Raw genomic sequence first — 22,357 nt, 5'->3', positions numbered from 1 at the left:
TCAGCAGGAGGGAAACAGGAAGCAGCATCATGGAGGGTTTTCAGTTGAGTGTGCCACAGGACTGTAGAGTTTCTGCTCTGAGTCTGTGTTTCAGGAGTCACTGTGGGTGAGAGACTCATTAATTCGCTCAGTGTTAAACCCCTAGTGTAGCCTGCCCTCTGTGTAGTAGAACGGCCTCTTCTGGGTCCTGTACTGCAGTTAGCAACACTTCAGCCAGATCACTTTAAGGAAAACAATCTTAATTCTCCCCAGGCTATAAAATTTAGATTCACAGCCATGGAAATAATTTTTTTTACTATCTTTCCCCAAAGTTGTTTTCTTTCTTCTTTTCCTTCCTCTTCTTCCTTTTTTTTTCTTCTTTTTTGTAAACTTTTCTTGCTGAAGATATCTCTCTCTCTGCTGTTCAACCATATTTTATTGAAAGCACAAGAGAGCAGGCTAAGGGCTATTCCCAGCTGCCTATGGCTCACTTTCCCTCTTCCTGAAGCATGGTGGCCTTTATGGAGCTGGGTCTCCCTGTTTAGGCCCTTTCCACAGTGGTTCTGTTTACAGGGCTGCCTCGTGATGAGCCTTTGCTGGGAGCCGGCAGGCTGGGAAGACAGATGGCCCTTCCAGTCAAAGTAGGGACACGCCAGGATTGTCTGTACTGTAACAGGAACCAGAAACCAGATACGTGCAGGTTTGATTTAGGAGTCAAACATCACTTTAACATGATCTTAAGTATTAAGAGAGTGATTCTTCCCATTTGCTTCTACTTCAAATCCAAGTAAAGTTTGATATAAGTCACAGTTTCATATTCAAAGGATCTTTGAAAAATTTTGGCCCTTTTCCCTTTTCCTTCCTCGTAGAGATATACAAGGCATGTCACAGTATATCATGCACAGCCTGGATTTTCCAACTACAATCTTAATGGGAAAATAATCCAAAGGAATATTTTCGGTGCCCGTTAATAAAATAAAGAGATGTGTGGTCTAGTTTGTATTGTGAATGTCAGAGCCAGATTCTAAGTTGTAATAATATTTGATATTTTAATTATTATTATCATTATTAGTATTTGGTATGAGTGCTTAAAAATTATGTAAAATTAAAAGCTGCATGTTACACTAATTTTTTTTGTATAAAAAAATAAAGTCAGATAGCCCACCAGGGAACTAGATGAAGCATAGCATTTGATTTGTTCAGTTGATTTTGAAATGCATTATTTTGCATCCAGTGCATTTAAAGTGTTTCTTGGAAGTTCACTGATCTGAGCTGAAATTGGTTTTGGAGGACTTTCATTTTCCAGATAAGGAAACTGAGGAGTATACAGTTTTCACTTGAGAGTGTGCTTCAGGACTGTGGGGTTTCAGGGAGTCAGCTTTGGGCCAGAGGCTCATTTATTGGGGACCAACTTTTACTGGGCACCAGCTTGTCACCTGCGAAACTCAGAGTTCACCATTCAGTTAATGTTTGAACCCATTCAACCACTGCATGGTCTGATGTTAATGTATCCTTTTACTATGCTTTCTTCTTCTATCTTTGTTTTCTCGAATACTCGTTACAAGCTCTTTGTATGATCTGATATAATAGCACAGTTCATTTGGTTATTTCAACTAAAATTACTTTATTGCATGGTTTTAAGTGCACTAAAGGCCCTTGGAAAAGAACTCAGGAGTTCCCTGGTGGTCCAGTGGTTAGGACTCAGGGCTTTCACTGCTGTTGCCTGGGTTTAATCCCTGGCTGGGGAACTAAGATCCCGCAAGCCGCGCGGCAAAAAATAACAGAAAAAAAAAGAGAAAAGGACTCAGTATCTCAAGGTAAAATAAAGTGAGGTATTCTAAACGATATTCCTTAACGACAAAGAACCATGGTTTTGTGCCTTGATTCTCTTTGGGTAAAATATTATTTTCTAATTTTATATATTATATAAGCCATAGTTAGTTAATTGTAAAAACTCATTTTCTCCATGTGTACTAGAAAACACACCCTTCAGACTGCCAGATTTTTGGAGTTTTTTCCCACTCATTTCACACAAAGATATATTTGTATGCATGAATGTTGAATCTCACTGTACGTTTTCTTGCCTGGCAATATAAATAAGCTTTTAATACACAAAGCATTATAGATATTCTCTGCCATATTAGATGACAGAACATCATCAGTTCCTTATTCTTTACATGTCTTCTTTAGAAATGTAATAAGTTAATATTGAGCATGTTTTCTTCTTGCAACCTGACCAAAAAAATTACCTTTACATTTATATGATGTTAATGGAAATTTGTCACTGGAGTCTCATTATGGATCACAAACAATTACTTTGATGAAAAGTATAGTAATGGAGCTTCCCTGGTGGCGCAGTGGTTGGGAGTCCGCCTGCGGATGCAGGGGACACAGGTTCGTGCCCCGGTCCCAGGGGATCCCACATCCCATGGAGCGGCTGGGCCTGTGAGCCATGGCCGCTTAGCCTGCGCGTCTGGAGCCTGTGCTCCGCAGCGGGAGAGGCCACAACAGTGAGAGGCCCGCGTACCACACACACAAAAAAAGTATAGTAATGACAGAATTGGGTTGCTATTCATTTTTCCAAAATAAATTTTGCAAATGGAGCTTTCATATAATTATATTACTTCAGCCTGAAATTTCTACACTGTAGCAACAGCTTACCCATCAGGAAGGAAACAGAAATATGTATGTATGTATATATATATATATATATATTCCATATGTCAGAGTCTCTTGTTCTAGTCACACAGATTCTTTTGTTCTTTTGTCAATTTGGATAAAACGGTCATCTAAGTTCCAGGGAGATAAGGCGGATTAGCAGCAATAAATTATTGTAGAGTAGGGGAATGCTGCTGCCTTAGACAAATACACAACCAATAACATTAAACCTCCTGATATTGTATACTGCTTTGCTATTGACAAAATGACTGTGGACAACCACAGTCTGGTGAGAAAGGAAGCAGAAAAAGAGGGTACAGATGAGGCAGCACTATGGTATAGTACAGATAATTGCTATTTTCCAGATTGATGACCTTAATTCACCATTTTAAGAAAAAAAATAAATTATCATCATTCAACAAATATGACTACTGTGCGCCAGGCCATAAGAACAGGAAAGTCCTCGGGAAACTAAGAGTCTAGGCAACTTAAAGCCCAGGGGACTTCACAGTCACAACTGCTCATTACCAGGCCCCACTGTGAGTCTGTTTCGTTGGTATATGTAAGAGGATAGGAAAGATTATAATTTGCTCTGAAAATGTCCATCCCATAGGGTTAGAATCTGTTAGAAGTTTTGTGTTTAACATCTGCAAAATAACTCTTCTTACTGAAGAAGATAGAAAGCTAAAGTTTAAAATCGTGGTTATCATGTCCAGAAAATAAAACGTAAATATACTATGAACAAACAAAACTTGCAGAGTGGATAAAATAGCTATTACTGTGATATGCTGCCACCTGCAATTTAAAATGGAGCAATTGGGGCTTCCCTGGTGGCGCAGTGGTTGAGAATCTGCCTGCCAATGCAGGGGACACGGGTTCGAGCCCTGGTCTGGGAAGATCCCACATGCCGCGGAGCAACTGGGCCCGTGAGCCACAACTACTGAGCCTGCACGTCTGGAGCCTGTGCTCTGCAACAAGAGAGGCCGCGACAGTGAGAGTCCCGCGCACCGCGATGAAGAGTGGCCCCCACTTGCCACAACTAGAGAAAGCCCTCGCACAGAAACGAAGACCCAACACAGCCAAAAATAAATAAATAAATAAATTTATAAAAAAAAAAACTAGAGGTTATTCTTACTGTTAAAAAAATAAATAAATAAATAAAATAAAATAAAATAAAATAAAATGGAGCAATTGTCTTCTCCTTCCAAGCAGCCCCATTTCCTGCTTCTACAAGACTGATGGTAAGCACAGGAACACAGCCATGTGGTTGCTGAACAGAAGGAGGCCAAGAAAGTCTTGTCCCAAAATCTCTCCAGCACTAAGCCTAAATATTCTACCATTAATAATTGTAGCAGATCATTCAGGTTAAGTTATGAGTCTTTGGGTCCCTTCATTTCAAATACAGGCATCCCTGGGAAGTGATAGCATTGCAGCCTTCTTTCTGTTACTGAAAATGAGAATCAGAAAGCTTTTTTTTTCTGGAGTAGGCAAAATGGTGGGCAAGAAATTAAGCTCGTGAAATGGACTATTTGTTTTGTATTTTTGCTTCTGAACAGTTGTGTGCCATAGTTCTAATGAAAAGCTCTTGTTTTAAATACATTTTCTTAGTTTTAAAATGTCTCATGTCCCTCACGTAAATTGGCCTTGCCAGCAACAGACACAGATAATACATTCTTGTGCCAAAGTTGCCTCAACCAGCTTCCTCAAGACTAAAAATAGCAAGCCAGCCTCCTTGTTGTCCATCTTGTTCCCTTCTGCTGCTTCTCTAAGAAGTTTTTGTTTATGCCTAACCCTGAGAGAGGATTACTGCTCCCTGGGAAATTTGGTGAAGATGCTCATTATGCTAGTTTCAAAAGAACTGCAGTTTTAAAGTCTTAATGATTTTTTTTTCTAATTATAGCTGTATTAAATTAGTCCGCTTCTTCCACAGCAAATATGTAGGAGCTGAACATATGGAAAGATAGGAAAATTGCACTGTTCATTTGAAAAAATATCTTTCTCCTGATTATCTTAAGACTTTCAGAAATTTTATCAGTATGAATTAAAACAACATTGAAAGATTTTGAATAGGGTAAACTTTTTCTTGCCCCAAGCTTCGGGTGTTTTTTCCTGCTTCTGTGCTCTAGTTGAGCAGTTGTCTTGGCCATCTACACCATTCCCCATTGTTGACAAGCTAACTAAAGTTAGAAACAGCTGCGTGAACAATGATACCACAGCCGAGCAACCATGGCACTCAGTTCCCTTAAAAATATGATCACAAGTTATGTGGAGATTAGATGGGAAGTTAAGTTTTCGTATTGGAATGTGCAGGTAAGAAAATTAGGCATGGCTGGATTTTTTCTGAAAATCTGACTGCTGAAGGTAGTTCATGCTTGCTGCCTTCCACTTGTATCTGCATAGTCCTCAATTTGAGCTGGGAAAGGTACAGGATTTAAAATAGATTTCCAGTGGGACCAAAAGAGAAAAGTGCTAGCAACTTGTCAAAGGAGCTCATGTGTCAGAAAGAAACTGATCCCATTTCACATACCCATATCTTTGGCTTTATAAATCATCGTCAGTGGAAATGCATACATTCTGAGGCAAACAGAAATAAATTTGTACTCATCATTTATCAGTCTTAAATTTCTTAATCCAAAGTAGACTTTAAATGTCATGTCTTAGAATTAAAGTGTTAAGGCTCAGCCTTTCTTCATTTATCATATAGTTTTCAAATAGATGTTGATTTTTTCCCACTTAAACAAGCGGGTGTAACCCAGTGGTTATATGGTTGATGACAGAGCCCCTCTTCCTTTCTTTAGACTGAAGTTTATAATATATGTCATGTTACATACAGTAAGGGGGAAAAAATAATATAAAATTTTAGTTTTCAGTGGATACATGTTAGTGACTGGACGTATTTTTTCCTTTCATTTTATTTTACTTTATTTTTTTAAAAAATAAAAATTGTATTTTTAGCTGTAATAAAAGACACGTAACATAAAATTTACCATCTTAACCATTTTAAGAGTACAGTTAAGTGATATTATATACGTTCACAGTGTGGCACTACTATCACCACTATTCATTTCCAGAACTTTTTCACCATCCCAAACAGAAACTCTGTAATAACTCCCTATTGAGGGCATGTTTTTCAATACAAAAATCTCTGGTTTCCTCAGATGTGGTAGTTATTGCACCTATTGTTGCAGATTATGACTTCAAGGGAAAAAAGTTCCTGCCAAAGTTTTATGTGATTAACTAAGGATGAAGTCTGTATCTTAATTCCATAAAATCAACTTCATTTGTCCTTTCCCACTAATAACAAATACATGCATATTAAAACAACAAATGTCAAAAAATTTAAATATTGTTTATTTCATAAATATACCAACTGAATATTATCTTTTAAATATTTTTCTGAGTTCTAACAGAGAAATCATTTTCAAGTTTTGAAGTTACAGTTCTTTCCACTCCTTTATAATATTACTGATTTATCAATTTAAATATTTTACATGGTCTCTGTGCTTATAATTTAAAGCTAATGCTCAACAATTTGATTTATCATATAAAATAAACAACACTGATGAAGTATAGTTGTGGCAAATGCAAAAATTGCATCAGTATAATAATTTCCATGTATGCAAATAGGCTAGGGCTTTATAGATTGTTGTCTTCAGAAAATGTTAAAGATAAGGTCACGGTTCTGTTTTTACAATATGCAAAATTTGAAATAAGCATTTTGAGAAAGCAAGCATTTTCTGGAGCAAATATGTTTTTCTGCATTATAAGTTTAAAATCCAGCATGTGCCCAGCCTTTATTTCCTCCCAAATAATTTACTTGCTGTCATTCAAAAGAATTTTAATGTCTTCCTGACTTTTCTTGTCATAGCTCAAATTTCTCAACCATGGCATTGTTTATTCTTGGCTGTTAAATTCTTCCATATAATCTGAGACGGTTTATATTTTCTCTGTACTTCTCTTTGCTGATAATATAGAGTGAACTGCCTGTCAATATGTTTATCCTTCTTGAATCTGGAGAAGGGCACAGAAAGCGTTGTTGTTAATGGAACTAGACTGCTTAGAATTTTGGCTCACTGGTAAAGTTGGACTGTTTGTTCTTAAGAAAGTCATCATCTATGCCCCGTTTTCAGGGTATAGCCATACACTCTATTTATATACAAGTTAGCATTGACACCACAGTCAACAACTGTCACCTTACATTCCATTTTTTAAGGACCTCTGAAGTTAATGGCTTATATCTAAGAAGTAAATCTCTTCTGGAAACTGCCCATGAAAAATAATTTTTAACTGGATTTGGACAAATACAGTCCTTTTCCTACTGACTGTCATACTGGGTCTCCACTTCCACCCCACTAATGTCCTCGTTGGTCTAAATGTCAACACTCCATTGACCTCTGCAACATGGACAGCTCCTTGGAGGCTTAATAAATTTATTCCTGATGGCTATAAGAGCATTGGAATATGGAACAAATATTAGCACACAGAGAACAGAATGAGTTGTAAAATGATGTCAAATAAATAAATACAAATAAGAAAATTAGAGTTGTTTAAAATCTATCATATGTTAAAAACTTACTTGCTTGAAGGTCAAAGGATGTTCTGTAACTGTAATCCTAATTATAAATTACAAATCAATAAATACTAAGAACAGGGGCTTCCCTGGTGGCGCAGTGGTTGGGAGTCCGCCTGCCGATGCCAAAAAAAAAAAATACTAAGAACAATTTATAATTACCTATATTTAGGGGATATGTTTAAATTCACATTATATATTCACTTAGCAGACCTATCTTCTACTGAAAATCACTCTGGATACATTTCAAAGGTTATGAATATTTTGAGGTGTAGATATCTTGATTTATTTCAAGTGAATATTAGTGTTCTCATTTTAAGGAAATCACCTGTTTCTTTTTATTGAACTGCAGCTCAAAGAGTCATTCAAAGACATCAAAAAGAAATTCAACAATTTGAAGTTTAATTACACTAAGAAAAATGAAAAAGCTCGAAATCTAAAAGCTCTCAAATATCAAATTCAACAAGTAGATATGTATGCTGAAAAATTACAGGTAATGAGAAAGTACGTGTGTGTGTGCGTGCTACTGCAATTATTGCAAAATTATTTTGCATTTCAATTCTAGATGCCTAACCCTTGGGCTTTTTTATAGCATTAGGACTGAAAAGATCATCTTTAATTTTTATAACAATTGGATACCTCATGTAAAATACATAATTAATTGATTTATCTCTTGAAGCAGCTCCAAAATGATTTCTGCCAAATCTACCCAGCCTGTCCCCTTCCACTCTCTCCCTCTCTCTCTCTCTCTCTCTCTCTCTCTCTCTCTCTCTCTCTCTCACACACACACACACACACACACACACATATCCCCCTCTTGTATACCCCTCTTTCCTTCCTTGTACCCACCTATGTCAGGACCTTCCTCCCCTGTTCCTGCAGCCCCTTGTCACTTATACTGGCTAGATTATTTGAGTGCCTTTCTCGGGAGACAGTAAGCTGAGGACAATAAAATATTTGATTTTATGATCACTGTCTTTTTTAAAATCATTAGTAGCATTCTCAAACTATGGTATAGATCCTGATATGCAGTAAATTTTCTCTATGTTTGCTGCTGAATCAATAAACTATCTGAAAGAAAACCTATTCTTTCCAAAATGCATTTTAATAATTATGATTTTAACATATTAAATGGAGGAAGCTACAAAAGTTTTTCCCTCAATATTTAATCACTAACTAGCCTCATAAATAAAAATTGAATGTCATTAAATATTTTTTTTTTTGCACAGGCTTTGAAAAGGAAAATGGGAAAAGTTGAGAATAAGACTTTTTTCTTAAATTATCCAAATAATAAAGTGAATGTCCTTTTGGAAGCCATGAGGGATTTGCAGAAATATGTGGATGAGTTTGACAAAGTTGTGACAGATTACAGGAAGAATTTGGACCTGACTGAGCATCTCCAGGAGCTGATAGAAGAGGTATCCTCTTCTTGTTGTAATGTTATCTGTGTTGCAATGTTGTTTTTAAAAATTAGTCAGCTGCTTTAAAACAATGCTGCATTGGCTATTATTGTCATTAAATTCAAGCATCATGCCTCTTTTCATGATTATATCCTTAGGATAATTTCCTAAAGCAGAATTGCTGGACCAAAGGGGATGCATGTTATAAGGTTTTGATTGTATTGTCCAATTGCTCTTTGGAAAGATTTTACTAATTTACTCTTTTTACCAGCAACATATGAGACTTTCTCATTTCTCCATAACCACATCAACTCAAGATATGTTTAACCATTATGGAATTATGTTCACTGCTGGATATCTGCTAAAACACTCAAAAATGACATTTATTTCATAGAATTTGAAAATATTTAGAGAGAAAGGTGATACTTGGATTTTTCAGGTACAAAAATTGTTATTGATATTATTTCGTTTTTGTCAAGAGGATAAATGGCAAAGTATACACAGATTACATGAAATGTAGCAAGTTAGTTATTATTGGCACACTTCATAGTGAAGAAGCTCTACACTTGAAGTTATTGAGCGTCCTTTGTAATCCATTATTCTGAGATACCAAATGTCTCTCCCACTAACACAATAGAGCTTTGAGATGTAACACCACATTAAGGAGGATTGAAATGATCATTCTTCTATATCTGATGTATAGGTTTGCTGTACTTCTGTGGCACTTATTTAAAGCCAGCTCCTAACAGAGTCATGTGTTTCTATTTCTCACTCAGCATAAGTGTTTCTAGCCTTGGTCAGACACTTCTTCCATCACAGTTATTTATTTTCAGTGAGAAACTCTCAATTCTCCACTGTGCTTTGAAAATATGACTATCTTCTATCAAGAAAAGGTCAAATGCTATTCTTCAAATGATATTTCCTCAATCTATACACTAAATCTTATTCTTAAAAGAGAATTTATTTATTAGAGTGTTATTTGGGCAATACTTTATCCATGTATTGTAAATGATTTCAATTACATAGGCTGGATTTTGTGTGTTTGAGCTTTCTTCTTCCCTTTAGCTGGTATTTGGATTTTTTTAGTGCCATATGCTTTTTATTTTTATTTATTTATTTATTTTTAACATCTTTATTGGAGTATAATTGCTTTACAATGGTGTGTTAGTTTCTGCTGTATAACAAAGTGAATCAGTTATACATATACATATATCCCCGTATCTCTTCCCTCTTGCACTTCCCTCCCTCCCACCCTCCCTATCCCACCCCTCTACGTGGTCACGAAGCACCGAGCTGATCTCATCGTGCCACGCGGCTGCTTCCCACCAGCCATCCACCACACACTTGGTAGTGTATATATGTCCATGCCACTCTCTCACTTCGTCCCAGCTTACCATTTCCCATCCCCATATCATCAAGTCCATTCTCCAGTAGGTCGGCGTCTTCATTCCCATCTTGCCCCTAGGTTCTTCACAACCAGTTTTGTTTTTTTTTTAGATTCCATATATATGTGTTAGCATATGGTATTTGTTTTTCTCTGACTTACTTCACTCTGTATGACAGACTCTAGTTCCATCCACCTCACTACAAATAACTCAATTTCATTTCATTTTATGGCTGAGTAATATTCCATTGTATATATGTGCCACAGCTTCTTTATCCATTCGTCTGCTGATGGACACTTAGGTTGCTTCCATGACCTGGCTATTGTAAATAGAGCTGCAATGAACATTGTGGTACATGACTCTTTTTGAAATATAGTTTTCTCAGGGTATATGCCCAGTAGTGGGATTGCTGGGTCATATGGTAGTTCTATTTTTAGTTTTTAAAAGAACCTCCATACTGTTCTCCATAGTGGCTGTATAAATTTACATTCCCACCAACAGTGCTCAACTTCCCACCAACTTTCTCCACACCCTCTCCAGCATTTACTGTTTGCAGATATTTTGATGACGGCCATTCTGACTGGTGTGAGATGATATCTCATTATAGTTTTTATTTGCATTTCTCTAATGATTAATGATGTTGAGCATTCTTTCATGTGTTTGTTGGCAATCTGTATAGCTTCTTTGGAGAAATGTCTATTTAGGTCTTCTGCCCATTTTTGGATTGGGTTGTTTGTTTCTTGATATTGAGCTGCATGAGCTGCTTGTAAATTTTGGAGATTAATCCTTTGTCAGTTGGTTCATTTGCAAATATTTTCTCCCATTCTGAGGGTTGTCTTTTCATCTTGTTTATGATTTTCTTTGCTGTGCAAAAGCTTTGCAGTTTCATTAGGTCCCATTTGTTTACTTTTGTTTTTCTTTCCATTTCTCTAGGAGGTGGGTCAAAAAGGATCTTGCTGTGATTTATGTCATAGAGTGTTCTGCCTATGTTTTCCTCTAAGAGTTTGATAGTGTCTGGCATTACATTTAGGGCTTTAATCCATTTTGAGTTTATTTTTGTGTATGGTGTTAGGGAGTGTTCTAATTTCATTATTTTACATGTAGCTGTCCAGTTTTCCCAGCACCACTTATTGAAGAGGCTATCTTTTACCCACTGTATATTCTTGCCTCCTTTATCAAACATAAGGTAAACATATGTGCATGGGTTTATCTCTGGGCGTTCTATCCTGTTCCATTGATTTATATCTCTGTTTCTGTGCCAGTACCATACTGTCTTGATTACTGTAGCTTTGTAGTATAGTCTGAAATCAGGGAGCCCGATTCCTCCAGCTCCATTTTTCTTTCTCAAGATTGCTTTGGCTATTATGTTTCCATACAAATTGTGAAATTTTTTGTTCTAGTTCTGTGAAAAATGCCAGTGGTAGTTTGATAGGGATTGCATTGAATCTGTAGATTGCTTTGGGTAGTAGAGTCATTTTCACAATGTTGATTCTTCCAATTCAAGCACATGGTATATCTCTCCATCTACTGGTATCATCTTTAATTTCTTTCATCAGTGTCTTATAATTTTCTGCATACAGGTCTTTTGTCTCCTTAAGTAGGTTTATTCCTAGATATTTTATTGTTTTTGTTGCAATGGTAAATGGGAATGTTTTATTAACTTCTCTTTCAGATTTTTCATCATTAGTGTATAGGAATGCTAGAGATTTCTGTGCATTAATTTTGTATACTGTTACTTTACTAAATTCATTGATTAGCTCTAGTAGTTTTCTGGTAGCATCTTTAGGATTCTCTATGTATAGTATCACATCATCTGCAAACAGTGACAGCTTTACTTCTTCTTTTCCGATTTGGATTCCTTTTATTTCTTTTTCTTCTCTGATTACTGTGGCTAAAACTTCCAAAACTATGTTGAATAATAGTGGTGAGAGTGGGCAACCTTGTCTTCTTCCTGATCTTAGTGGAAATGGTTTCACTCTTTCACCATTGAGGATGATGTTGGCTGTGGGTTTGTCATATATGGCCTTTATTATGTTGAGGTAAGTTCCCTCTATGCCTATTTCTGGAGGGTTTTTATCATAAATCGGTGTTGAATTTTGTCGATAGCTTTCTCTGCATCTATTGAGATGATCATATGGCTTTTATCCTTCAATTTGTTAATATGGTGTATTGCGTTGATTGATTTGCATATATTGAAGAATCCTTGCATTCCTGTGATAAACCCACTTCATCATGGTGTATGATCCTTTTAAAATGCTGTTGGATTCTGTTTGCTAGTATTCTTGCATGTATGTTCATCAGTGATATTGGCCTGTAGTTTTCTTTCTTTGTGACATCTTTGTCTGCTCTTGGTATCAGAATGATGGTGGCCTTGTAGAATGAGTTTGGGTATGTTCCTCCCTCTGCCATATTTTGGAAGAGTTTGAGAGGATAGGTGTTAGCTCTTCTCTATATGTTTGATAGAATTCGCCTGTGAAGCCATCTTGTCCTGGGCTTTTGTTTGTTGGAAGATTTTTAATCACAGTTTCAATTTCAGTGCTTGTCAATGGTCTGTTCATATTTTTTATTTCTTCCTGGTTCAGTCTTGGAACGTTGTGTATTTCTAAGTATTTGTCCATTTCTTCCAGGTTGTCCATTTTATTGCCATATAGTTGCTTGTAGTAATCTCTCATGATCCTTTGTATTTCTGCAGTGTCAGTTGTTACTTCTCCTTTTTCATTTCTATTTATTTGAGTCTTCTCCCTTTTTTTCTTGTTGAGTCTGGCTAATGGTTTATCAATTTTGTTTATCTTCTCAAAGAACCAGCTTTTAGTTTAATTGTTCTTTGCTATAGTTTCCTTCATTTTTATCATTTATTTCTTATCTGATCTTTATGATTCCTTTCCTTCTGCTAACTTTGGGGGTTTTTTATTCTTCTTTCTCTAATTGCTTTAGGTGTAAAGTTAGGTTGTTTAATTGAGATGTTTCTTGTTTCTTAAGGTAGTATTGTATTGCTATAAACTTCCTTCTTAGAACTGCTTTTGCTGCATCCCATAGGTTTTGGGTCATCGTGTTTTCATTGTCATTTGTTTCTAGGTATTTTTTGATTTCCTCTTTGATTTCTTCAGTGATCTCTTGGTTATTAAGTAGTTTATTGTTTAGTTTCCATGTGTTGGTATTTTTTACAGATCTTTTCCTGTAATTGATATCTAGTTTCATAGCGTTGCGGTCGGAAAAGATACTTGATACGATTTCAATTTTCTTAAATTTACCAAGGGTTGCTCTGTGACCCAAGATATGATCCTGGAGAATGTTTCATGAGCACTTAAGAAAAATGTGTATTCTGTTGTTTTTGGATGGAATGTCCTATAAATATCAATTAAGTCTATCTTATTTAATATATCATTTAAAGCTTGTGTTTCCTTATTTATTTTCATTTTGGATGATTGTCCATTGGTGAAACTGGGGTGTTAAAGTCCCCTACAATGATTATGTTCCTGTCAATTTCCCCTTTTATGGCTTTTAGTATTTGCCTTATGTGTTGAGGGGCTCCTATGTTGGGTGCATAAATATTTACAATTGTTATATCTTCTTCTTGGATTGATCCCTTGATCACTATGTAGTGTCCTTCTTTGTCTCTTGTAATAGCCTTTATTATAAAGTTTATTTTGTCTGATATGATACTTGCTACTCCAGCTTTCTTTTGATTTCCATATGCATGGAATATCATTTTCCATCCTCTCACTTTCAGTCTGTATGTGTCCCTAGGTCTGAAGTTGGTCTCTTGTAGACAGCATATATATGGGTCTTGTTTTTGTATCCATTCAGCCACTCTATGTCTTTTGGTTGGAGCATTTACTCCATTTACATTTAAGGTAATTATAGATATGTATGTTCCTATTACTGTTTTCTTGATTGTTTTGAGTTTGTTATTGTAGGTGTTTTCCTTCTCTTGTGTTTCCTGCCTAGAGAGTTTCCTTTAGCATTTGTTGTAAAGCTGGTTTGGTGGTGCTGAATTCTCTTAGCTTTTTCTTGTTTGTAAAGGTTTCAATTTCTCTGTCAAATCTGAATGAGATCCTTGCTGGGTAGGGTAATCTTGGTTGTAGCTTTTTCCCCTTCATCACTTTAAATATGTCCTGCCACTCCCTTCTGGCTTGCACAGTTTCTGCTGAAAGATCAGCTGCTAACCTTATGGGGATTCCCTTGTATGTTATTTGTTGTTTTTCCCTTGCTGCTTTTAATATTTTTTCTTTGTATTTAATTTTTGATAGTTTGATTAATATGTGTCTTGGCATGTTTCTCCTTGGATTTATCCTGTATGGGACTCTCTGCCCTTCCTGGACTTGATTAACTATTTCCTTTCCCATATTAGGGAAGTTTTCAACTATAATCTCTTCAAATATTTTCTCAGTCCCTTTCTTTTTCTCTTCTTCTGGGACCCCTATAATTTGAATGTTGGTGTGTTTAATGTTGTCCCAGAGGTCTCTGAGACTGTCCTCAATTCTTTTCATTCTATTTTCTTTATTCTGCTCTGCGGTAGTTATTTCCACTATTTTATCTCCCAGGTCACTTATCTATTCTTCTGCCTCAGTTATTCTGCTATTGATCCCTTCTAGAGAATTTTTAATTTCATTTATTGTGTTGTTTATCACTGTTTGTTTGCTCTTTAGTTCTTCTAGGTCCTTGTTAAATGTTTCTTGTATTTTCTCCATTCTAGTTCCAAGATTTTGGATCATCTTTACTATCATTATTCTGAATTCTTTTTCAGGTAGACTGCCTATTTCCTCTTCATTTGTTAGGTCTGGTGGATTTTTACCTTGCTGCTTCATCTGCTGTGTATTTCTCTGTCTTCTCATTTTGCTTAACTTACTGTATTTGGGGTCTCCTTTTCACAGGCTGCAAGTTCCTAGTTCCCGTTGTTTTTGGTGTCTGCCCCCAGTGGCTAAGGTTGGTTCAGTGGGTTGTGTAGGCTTCCTGGTGGAGGGGACTAGTGCCTGTGTTCTGGTGGATGAGGCTGGATCTTGTCTTTCTGGTGGGCAGGTCCACATCTGGTGGTGTGTTTTGGGGTGTCTGTGGACTTGTTATGATTTTAGGCTAATGGGTGGGGTTGTGTTCCTATCTTGCTAGTTGTTTGGCATAGAGTGTCCAGCACTGCAGCTTGCTGGTCGTTGAGTGAAGCTGGGTGCTGGTGTTGAGATGGAGACCTCTGGGAGATTTTCACTGTTTGATATTATGTGGAGCTGGGAGGTCTCTTGTGGACCAGTGTCCTGAACTTGGCTCTCCCACCTCAGAGGCACAACCCTGACGCGTGGCTGGAGCACCAAGAGCCTGTCATCCATATGGCCCAGAATAAAAAGGGAGAAAAAAAAGAAAGAACAAAAGAAGAAGATAAAATAAAATTAAAAAGTTATTAAAATAAAAAATAATAATTAAAAAAAATTTTTTTAACTAATAAAAAAAGAAAAAAAAGAAAGAAGAGAGCAGCCAAACCAAGAAACAAATCCACCATTGATAACAAGTGCTAAAAAGTATACTAAAAACAAAAAACAAAAACCGGACAGACAGAACCCTAGGACAAATGGTAAAAGCAAAGCTATACAGACAAAATCTCACACAGAAGCATACACATACACACTCACAAAAAGAGAAAAAGGGGGGGGAAAAAAAAATATATATATATATATATATATATGTTGCTCCCAAAGTCCACCTCCTCAATTTGGGATGATTCGTTGTCTATTCAGGTATTCCACAGACGCATGGTACATCAAGTTGATTGTGGAGATTTAATCTGCTGCTTCTGAGGCTGCCCGGAGAGATTTCCCTTTCTCTTCTTTGTTCCCACAGCGCCTGGGGTTCAGCTTTGGATTTGGCCCCGCCTCTGCGTGTAGGTCGCCTGAGGGCATCTGTTCTTCGTTCAGACAGTACAGGGTTAAAGGAGCCGCAGTGGCGGGCTGCACAGGCTCCCCGGAAGAGGGGTGGGGATAGTGACCTGTGCTCGCACACAGGCCCCTTGGTGGCGGCAGCAGCAGCCTTAGCGTCTCCCGCCCGTCTCTGGTTTCCGAGCTTTTAGCCGCGGCTCGCGCCAGTCTCTGGGGTCCGAGCTTTCAGCCGCGGCTCGCGCCAGTCTCTGGTTTCCGAGCTTTTAGCCGCGTCTCGCGCCCGTTTCTGGAGTTCCTTTAGGCAGCGCTCTTAAAACCCCTCTCCTCGCGCACCAGGAAACAAAGAGGGAAGAAAAAGTCTCTTGCCTCCTCAGCAGGTCCAGACTTTTCCCCGGACTCCCTCCCGGCTAGCCGTGGCGCACTAACCCCTTCAGGCTATGTTCACGCCGCCAACCCCAGTCCTCTCCCTGGATCCGACCTCCGAAGCCTGAGCCTCAGCTCCCAGCCCCGCCCACCCTGGCAGGTGAGCACACAAGCCTCTCGGGCTGGGGAGTGCCGGTCGGCGCCGATCCTCTGTGCGGGAATCTCTCCGCTTTGCCCCCCGCACCCCTGTTGCTGCGCTCTCCTCCGAGGCTCCGAAGCTCCCCGCTCCGCCTCCCGCAATCTCCGCCCGCGAAGGGGCTTCCTAGCGTGTGGAAACCTTTCCTCCTTCACAGCTCCCTCCCACTGGTGCAGGTCCCGTCCCTATCCTTTTGTCTCTGTTTTTTCTTTTTTCTTTTGCCGTACCTAGGTACGTGGGGTGTTTCTTGCCTTTTGGGAGGTCTGAGGTCTTCTGCCAGCGTTCAGTAGGTGTTCTGTAGGAGTTGTTCCACATGTAGATGTATTTCTGATGTATTTGTGGGGTGTAAGGTGATCTCCACGTCTTACTCTTCTGCCATCTTGAAGCTCCTCCCATATGCTTTTTTAGACTGCCTGTTCTTGTAAGTCTGCAACATTCCTCTTAGGAATTATGCTTCAGGCAAATCTAAGAAGGCAGGAAAATCAGAGTGATTTCCATACTTCTACTTTCTTACCTGACTCTAATTTCCAAGTGCAAAAGTATATGATCACGTTGTGATGTTTTCCTTCTTAGGACTTAAAGAGTTCACACTAATGTGAATGTAAAGTTTGAGGAAATTGAAACTTGATATTTCAGTGATCAAAATGAAGAACTTCGGAGGGATGGTGTCTCTTTAATCTATGCTTTGTCCCATTTTAATTTAGTGTCACTTTTGGTATGAAGATGCAAGTGCCACAGTTGTAAGAGTTAGAAAATATTCCACAGAGTGCAAGACCAAGGAAGCTGTTGAGATTCTCCTTCAGCAGTTCAAAAAGTTTATCACACCCTCAGTGCCTCAGCAAGAAGAAAGGATTCAGGAAATCAGTGACCTGGCTCAGCGCTTATATGGTGAGGTCTCTTTTAAGATACCCACTGATTCACTATTGAACCCATCTCTAGTGAACCTAATCCAGCAGAAAGCAGAGCATGGCAAGCCCTCAGGGTCCTTACTACTCCAACCTATTCAAGGAAAAGTTTAAAGATAAGAGCAAAAGTGAACTGTAGTGAATAGAAGAAGGAACTCCTGGCTGTAGGAGATGAAGCCTGTGGATTTTTAATGACCATTTGTAAACCCTCCTTCTAAATTCTGCTTTCTCCCCCATTCTTTTTGTTCATCTTCAGGGTAATAAAACCAGAACAATACTCAGCTTAGGTAGACAAAAAAAATCTAATTTCCACTAGGGTGATTCCTCAAAAAACATACAAAACTCCCATAATATTATACTTAAAGTAGGTAGAAAGCTAAGACTGAGGTCTACAGCCCTCTCACTTCTATGAGGGTTATGGTTTGTGGATATGAGAAAGAGCTGGAAGATTTTCCCTTGTCTTCCTCTTACTTGTGGAATAAATGGGAGAACTCAAACGACCATCTCACTGGTTGTGCTTTCCTCTTATCCATGACTGTCAGTCTGAGAAGCCTTTCTATCTGAGGGAAGCCCCCATTTAAAAGGCCCCTGGGGGTTGACAGTCCTTGAGGGTGCAAAGGAATAACTTTCATGAATTCCCTGACATTGTTAACTACAAGGCCAAGAGTAATTCCTGGTGACAGGGCAAATCTAGCCCCAAAGGAAGGTAGCAACAGGTGCTTCATTTGGCTGTCCACAGCTGCTGTCAGGTGGATATTTTCTCTTATTACATGAAGCACTATCCATGGATAGACATAAAAATTTTGTGGAACAATATATACTGTACTCCCTAACATCAAATTACTGAGAATGAATTATTAATGATTTTCCAGAGAAAAGGGTAGAAACATAAGAACCATAAAATATAGATTGAAAAATTAAAGAAAACTAATGTGATGTTTCATTCCTACTATAGTTACCGTATAAGTGTACTAAAAAATTCTGGAGGCACTCTGCTTCTATAAGATGGTTTATGTTTTCCTCTGTTATTGTATTCTTCACACTGTAGCATAATTACCTTTTCATTTGTCTGTCTTCTCAACTGACCATAATCTCCTTGAGGGTAAGGGAAGTATATTTAATCACTATGTTTCAGTGCCACTCAACTTCAGCACACGGGAAGTACTCACATGACACCATAAAAGTTACATTACCCTCCCATCATGCAAGATCCCACATCCTGCTTTGTTTGTATTCCAGGCCCTTATCACCAACTGACATATTGTATGGTTATTTGTCTGTTGTCTGGCTCTCCTTACTAGAGTGTAAGCCCCTTGAGAAAAGGGAGTTCACTGCATTATGGTATATATTAAGTGCTTAACAAATATTTGCTGAATAAATGAATCACTGAATGAATAAATGAATGGCATGATTCTTCATCTCTTCAGTATGGAAGTTATGCATTTTTTAGAATTTGCATCAGGTAAGATAATTTAGAAATAGTATATCAATTCTTATAGCATTATTGGACCCAGAATTTTCATGCAAATAAATTTATCTCAAAAAAAATTTGAGTACCTATTATGTACTCAGAGCTGTGCTTGATATAAAGACGTATAAGACCTAGTTCCATCATTCAAGAATCCACAGTCTATACTTAGAAATCACAATATGGTAAATGCAGTGAGAAAGGTATAAAATGTGTGTATTAGATTACTAGGGCTGCCATAACAAAATACCACAGACTGGGTGGCTTAAACAACAAAAATTTATTTCCTCACAGTTCTGGAAGCTAGAGGTCCAAGATTAAGGTGCTCATAGAGTTGGTTTCTACTGAGGCTTCTCTTCTCTTGCTGCCTCTTCATGTGGGCATCCCTCTGTGCACAAGCACCCCTGGTTTGTTGGTGTCTCTCCTTCTTATAAGGACACCAGTCATGTTGGATTAGGACCCTACACTAATGGCCTCTTTTTAACTTTATCACTCTTTAAAGACCTCATCTCCAAATACAGTTATATTCTGAGATACTGGGGGTTGAGTCTTCAACATATTAATTTTGAGAGGGACACAATTCAGCCCATAACAATGGATAATACTAGTTTAGTCTGGACTGTGGAGTCCAGTAGTCCAAGTTTAAATCCCTTCTCCTCCAATTATTGTCTGGGTCACCTGAAAAGGCTCTGTTGAGCCTTGCATTCCTCATTTGGAAAATGCAATAGCACCTACCAGAGAAGGATTATGTTAGCTAATGCATATAAAGTGCCTAGCCACAGGCAAATAATAAGCACTCACTACGTGGTAGATATTTGTATCATTATCCCAATAGGAAGAGGTAAAATCCAGCTGGGAAAGATTAAGCACATTTCTACAAAGACGTTGGCATTTCAGGTAGACCTTGGAGAGTGGGTAGGATTTGTCAAGCAGAGATGGGGTTATGGTGAGGGCATTCCCAGTACAGAGAAGAATACTCAGTGGCTATGGGGGTTTTGAGAGAAAAGTTGCTGGTTCATTTTGACCAGAGATTAAATATGTGAGAGAATTAGGGTGACATACCTTTGAGAGAGGCAGGTTAAAACCATATTATGGAGGGCCTTGAATGTATACTTTTCTAGGTAGTGAAGAACCACTGAATGTTCTGAAAAGGAGAAAACTGGTTAGAATGGAGCCTTAAGAATATTAATATAGAAACATTATTTAGGTTATATAAGAGGGACATGGCACAGCAAATGTAACCATTTTTCTAGAATACTTGGTTTTTCCAGTAATGCCTTTATTTATTTATCTGTTCAGCAAGTATTTAGTCAACACTTACTATTTACCAGCCCTTATGCTGGAGACTGGGGAGATCAATTAATGCCTGGGATTCTTTTTTCTGCTAAGGATTTGACCTTTAAAAATAGATTTAACCCTTCTCCTCCCCAGGATTTGAAGAAGGGCAGAAATATGCTGAGAAAATAGTGGCCAAACACAAAGAGGTTCTTGAATCTGTTACTGAATTATGTAGCTCTCTCACAGAGCTTGAAGAAAAAAAGGTAATTTCTTCTTACCAGAATATGTATTTTTAAGTGATATAAATAAAAATGTGTTTATCAAGTGTCTTCTGGTACAAAGATGTTCTAATGGAAATTCTCAAGGGACATAATGTGCACATTTGTTTCACAGCTTTCTAACATAATTATATGGTTGTTTCTGATAATTAATTGTTTCTTTTCCATCACTGCAGAGAAAAATATTGCTGAGAATAAGGACTAAACTATTAAGGTGTCTTGTTTATATTTTCATGGATCATATCCTAAAGGATAAATGTGTGCCATTAAAATCAAAGTCTATATTAAGTAGTTTTACGTTTTCGCTCATAAATAATGAACATAAGTTATTTTTTCTCCTCCAAATTGTGGCCCTGGAGAAAATAAAACTAATCTTCAGGTATTATAGTCATTGAACATTTAGCTTCATGGAAATATTAACCTGATCATTGGCATCTTTCATGGAATAAAGAAATTGATGGTAAAAAAAATAGAGAGAAAATATGTTTATGACTATGTCTAGGTAAAATCCGGTTAAAAGAGAGAAATGTATGTATATATATGTGTGTGTGTGTGTGTGTGTGTGTGTATACATATATATGTATATATATATTGTTTTTGTCTATGTTGTGTCAAAACTGGTTTCATTAGTGCCGTTTTCAGAACTGGCTGAAAGAACCAGTTGTTTAGGATAGAGAGAATGGCAAGGTAATCAAGAGCACAGGCTCTAGAATAAAACACAGCTTCCTAGGAATACCAACTCTCCAAATTATTGGATTTGTGAATGAATTGGGGTAAATTCCTTAATGGCCGTGAGTCTCGGTTTCCTGATCTATAAAATGGAGGAAATAGAGGAAGCTAATAACAGGATAGCCCGGAGGATTGAATGTGAAGACACCTGTGATTATTATTGTGATTGCTATTGGTATTGAGACATAATGGTGCTCTTGCAGCTTGGAGCAGAATTATATTTATTTTCAGCAGCTGTTTTTTCTGTATGAATTTCCATGTCATAAATTTGAGTGACACTCCATTCAAAATGGTTTGCTAAGCTTGCTTGCTTGCTTATTTATTTATTTATTTATTTATTTATTTATTTATTTATTTATTTATAGCTGTGCTGGGTCTTCGTTGCTGCGCACGGGCTTTCTCTAGTTGCGGCGAGCAGGGGCTACTCTTCATTTTGGTGCACGGGCTTCTCATTGCAGTGGCTTCTCTTGCTGCGGAGCATGGGCTCCAGGTGCATAGGCTCAGTAGTTGTGGCTCATGGGCTCTAGAGCACAGGCTCAGTAACTGGGCACATGGGCCCAGTTACTCCGCAGCACGTGGGATCCTCCCGGACCAGGGCTTGAACCTGTGTTCCCTGCATTGGCAGGCAGACTCCCAACCACTGCACCACAAGGGAAGTCCCTAAATGGTTTGCTAAGCTTTTAATTCAGTGGGGACCCAATCAAATTATCTTTTTCCTTTGGCTGAGAATCTAGATTTTTCAAATTCTTTACCATTTTCAATAACACTGTAGTGAGCATCTTTGTACATGAAGCTTTTTTCTTTCTTTTGTATTATTACCTATGCAAAAATTCTTTGCTTTTCATAGATGTTTTACAATTATAATGCCACCAGTAATGTATGAATGCACCATATATTTTGTATTATCTTTTTCAGCATTAATCGTTTCCTCCCCACCTTCACCCCACCCCCTGAGGATGTGTTTCTTCTGATTTCTGATACGCAGCCTGAAAATGGCTGCTTCCTCTGACTCTTTGCTGTCATCTACAGCATCCCTCCCATTTATGCTGTACATCTCCAAGTGAGCTCCACTAAACAAAATCGACTCTCTTAAACTGATAGCCCTTTCCAGTTTTTCACCTTCATGGCTATTCTTACTGAAAGCTGTTTCTACTCCCTCTGCCCCCTTCCACTTTCCCCCTTCCTTCTACACCCCTGGAGTCAGCATTGCACCCTCTCTCTCTCATTCCTAACCTATCACTTGGATTCTCTTTTGCGCTAGTCAGGAGCCTCCTAATTATTCATTCC

At 37.9% G+C, this 22,357-nt stretch overlaps 1 protein-coding gene across 1 annotated transcript in view; it reads left to right on the top strand.

The window, feature by feature from the left end:
• The window catches only part of CCDC141 (coiled-coil domain containing 141), a 207,312-nt gene that overhangs the window by 169,783 nt on the left and 15,172 nt on the right, over positions 1-22,357 (top strand). Inside the window, exons 18-21 of the mRNA XM_007450727.1 lie at positions 7,560-7,700; positions 8,437-8,625; positions 17,117-17,300; positions 20,217-20,326. Of these exons, the coding sequence (XP_007450789.1) occupies positions 7,560-7,700; positions 8,437-8,625; positions 17,117-17,300; positions 20,217-20,326 (624 nt within the window). The remainder of the gene's footprint in view (positions 1-7,559; positions 7,701-8,436; positions 8,626-17,116; positions 17,301-20,216; positions 20,327-22,357) is intronic.

Source organism: Lipotes vexillifer, unplaced genomic scaffold, assembly GCF_000442215.2.
Source record: "Lipotes vexillifer unplaced genomic scaffold, Lipotes_vexillifer_v1.1 scaffold29, whole genome shotgun sequence".
Taxonomy (NCBI): Eukaryota; Metazoa; Chordata; class Mammalia; order Artiodactyla; family Lipotidae; genus Lipotes; species Lipotes vexillifer.
Note: the sequence above shows the minus strand (reverse complement) of the source record. Positions and strands in the feature narration are given on the sequence as shown.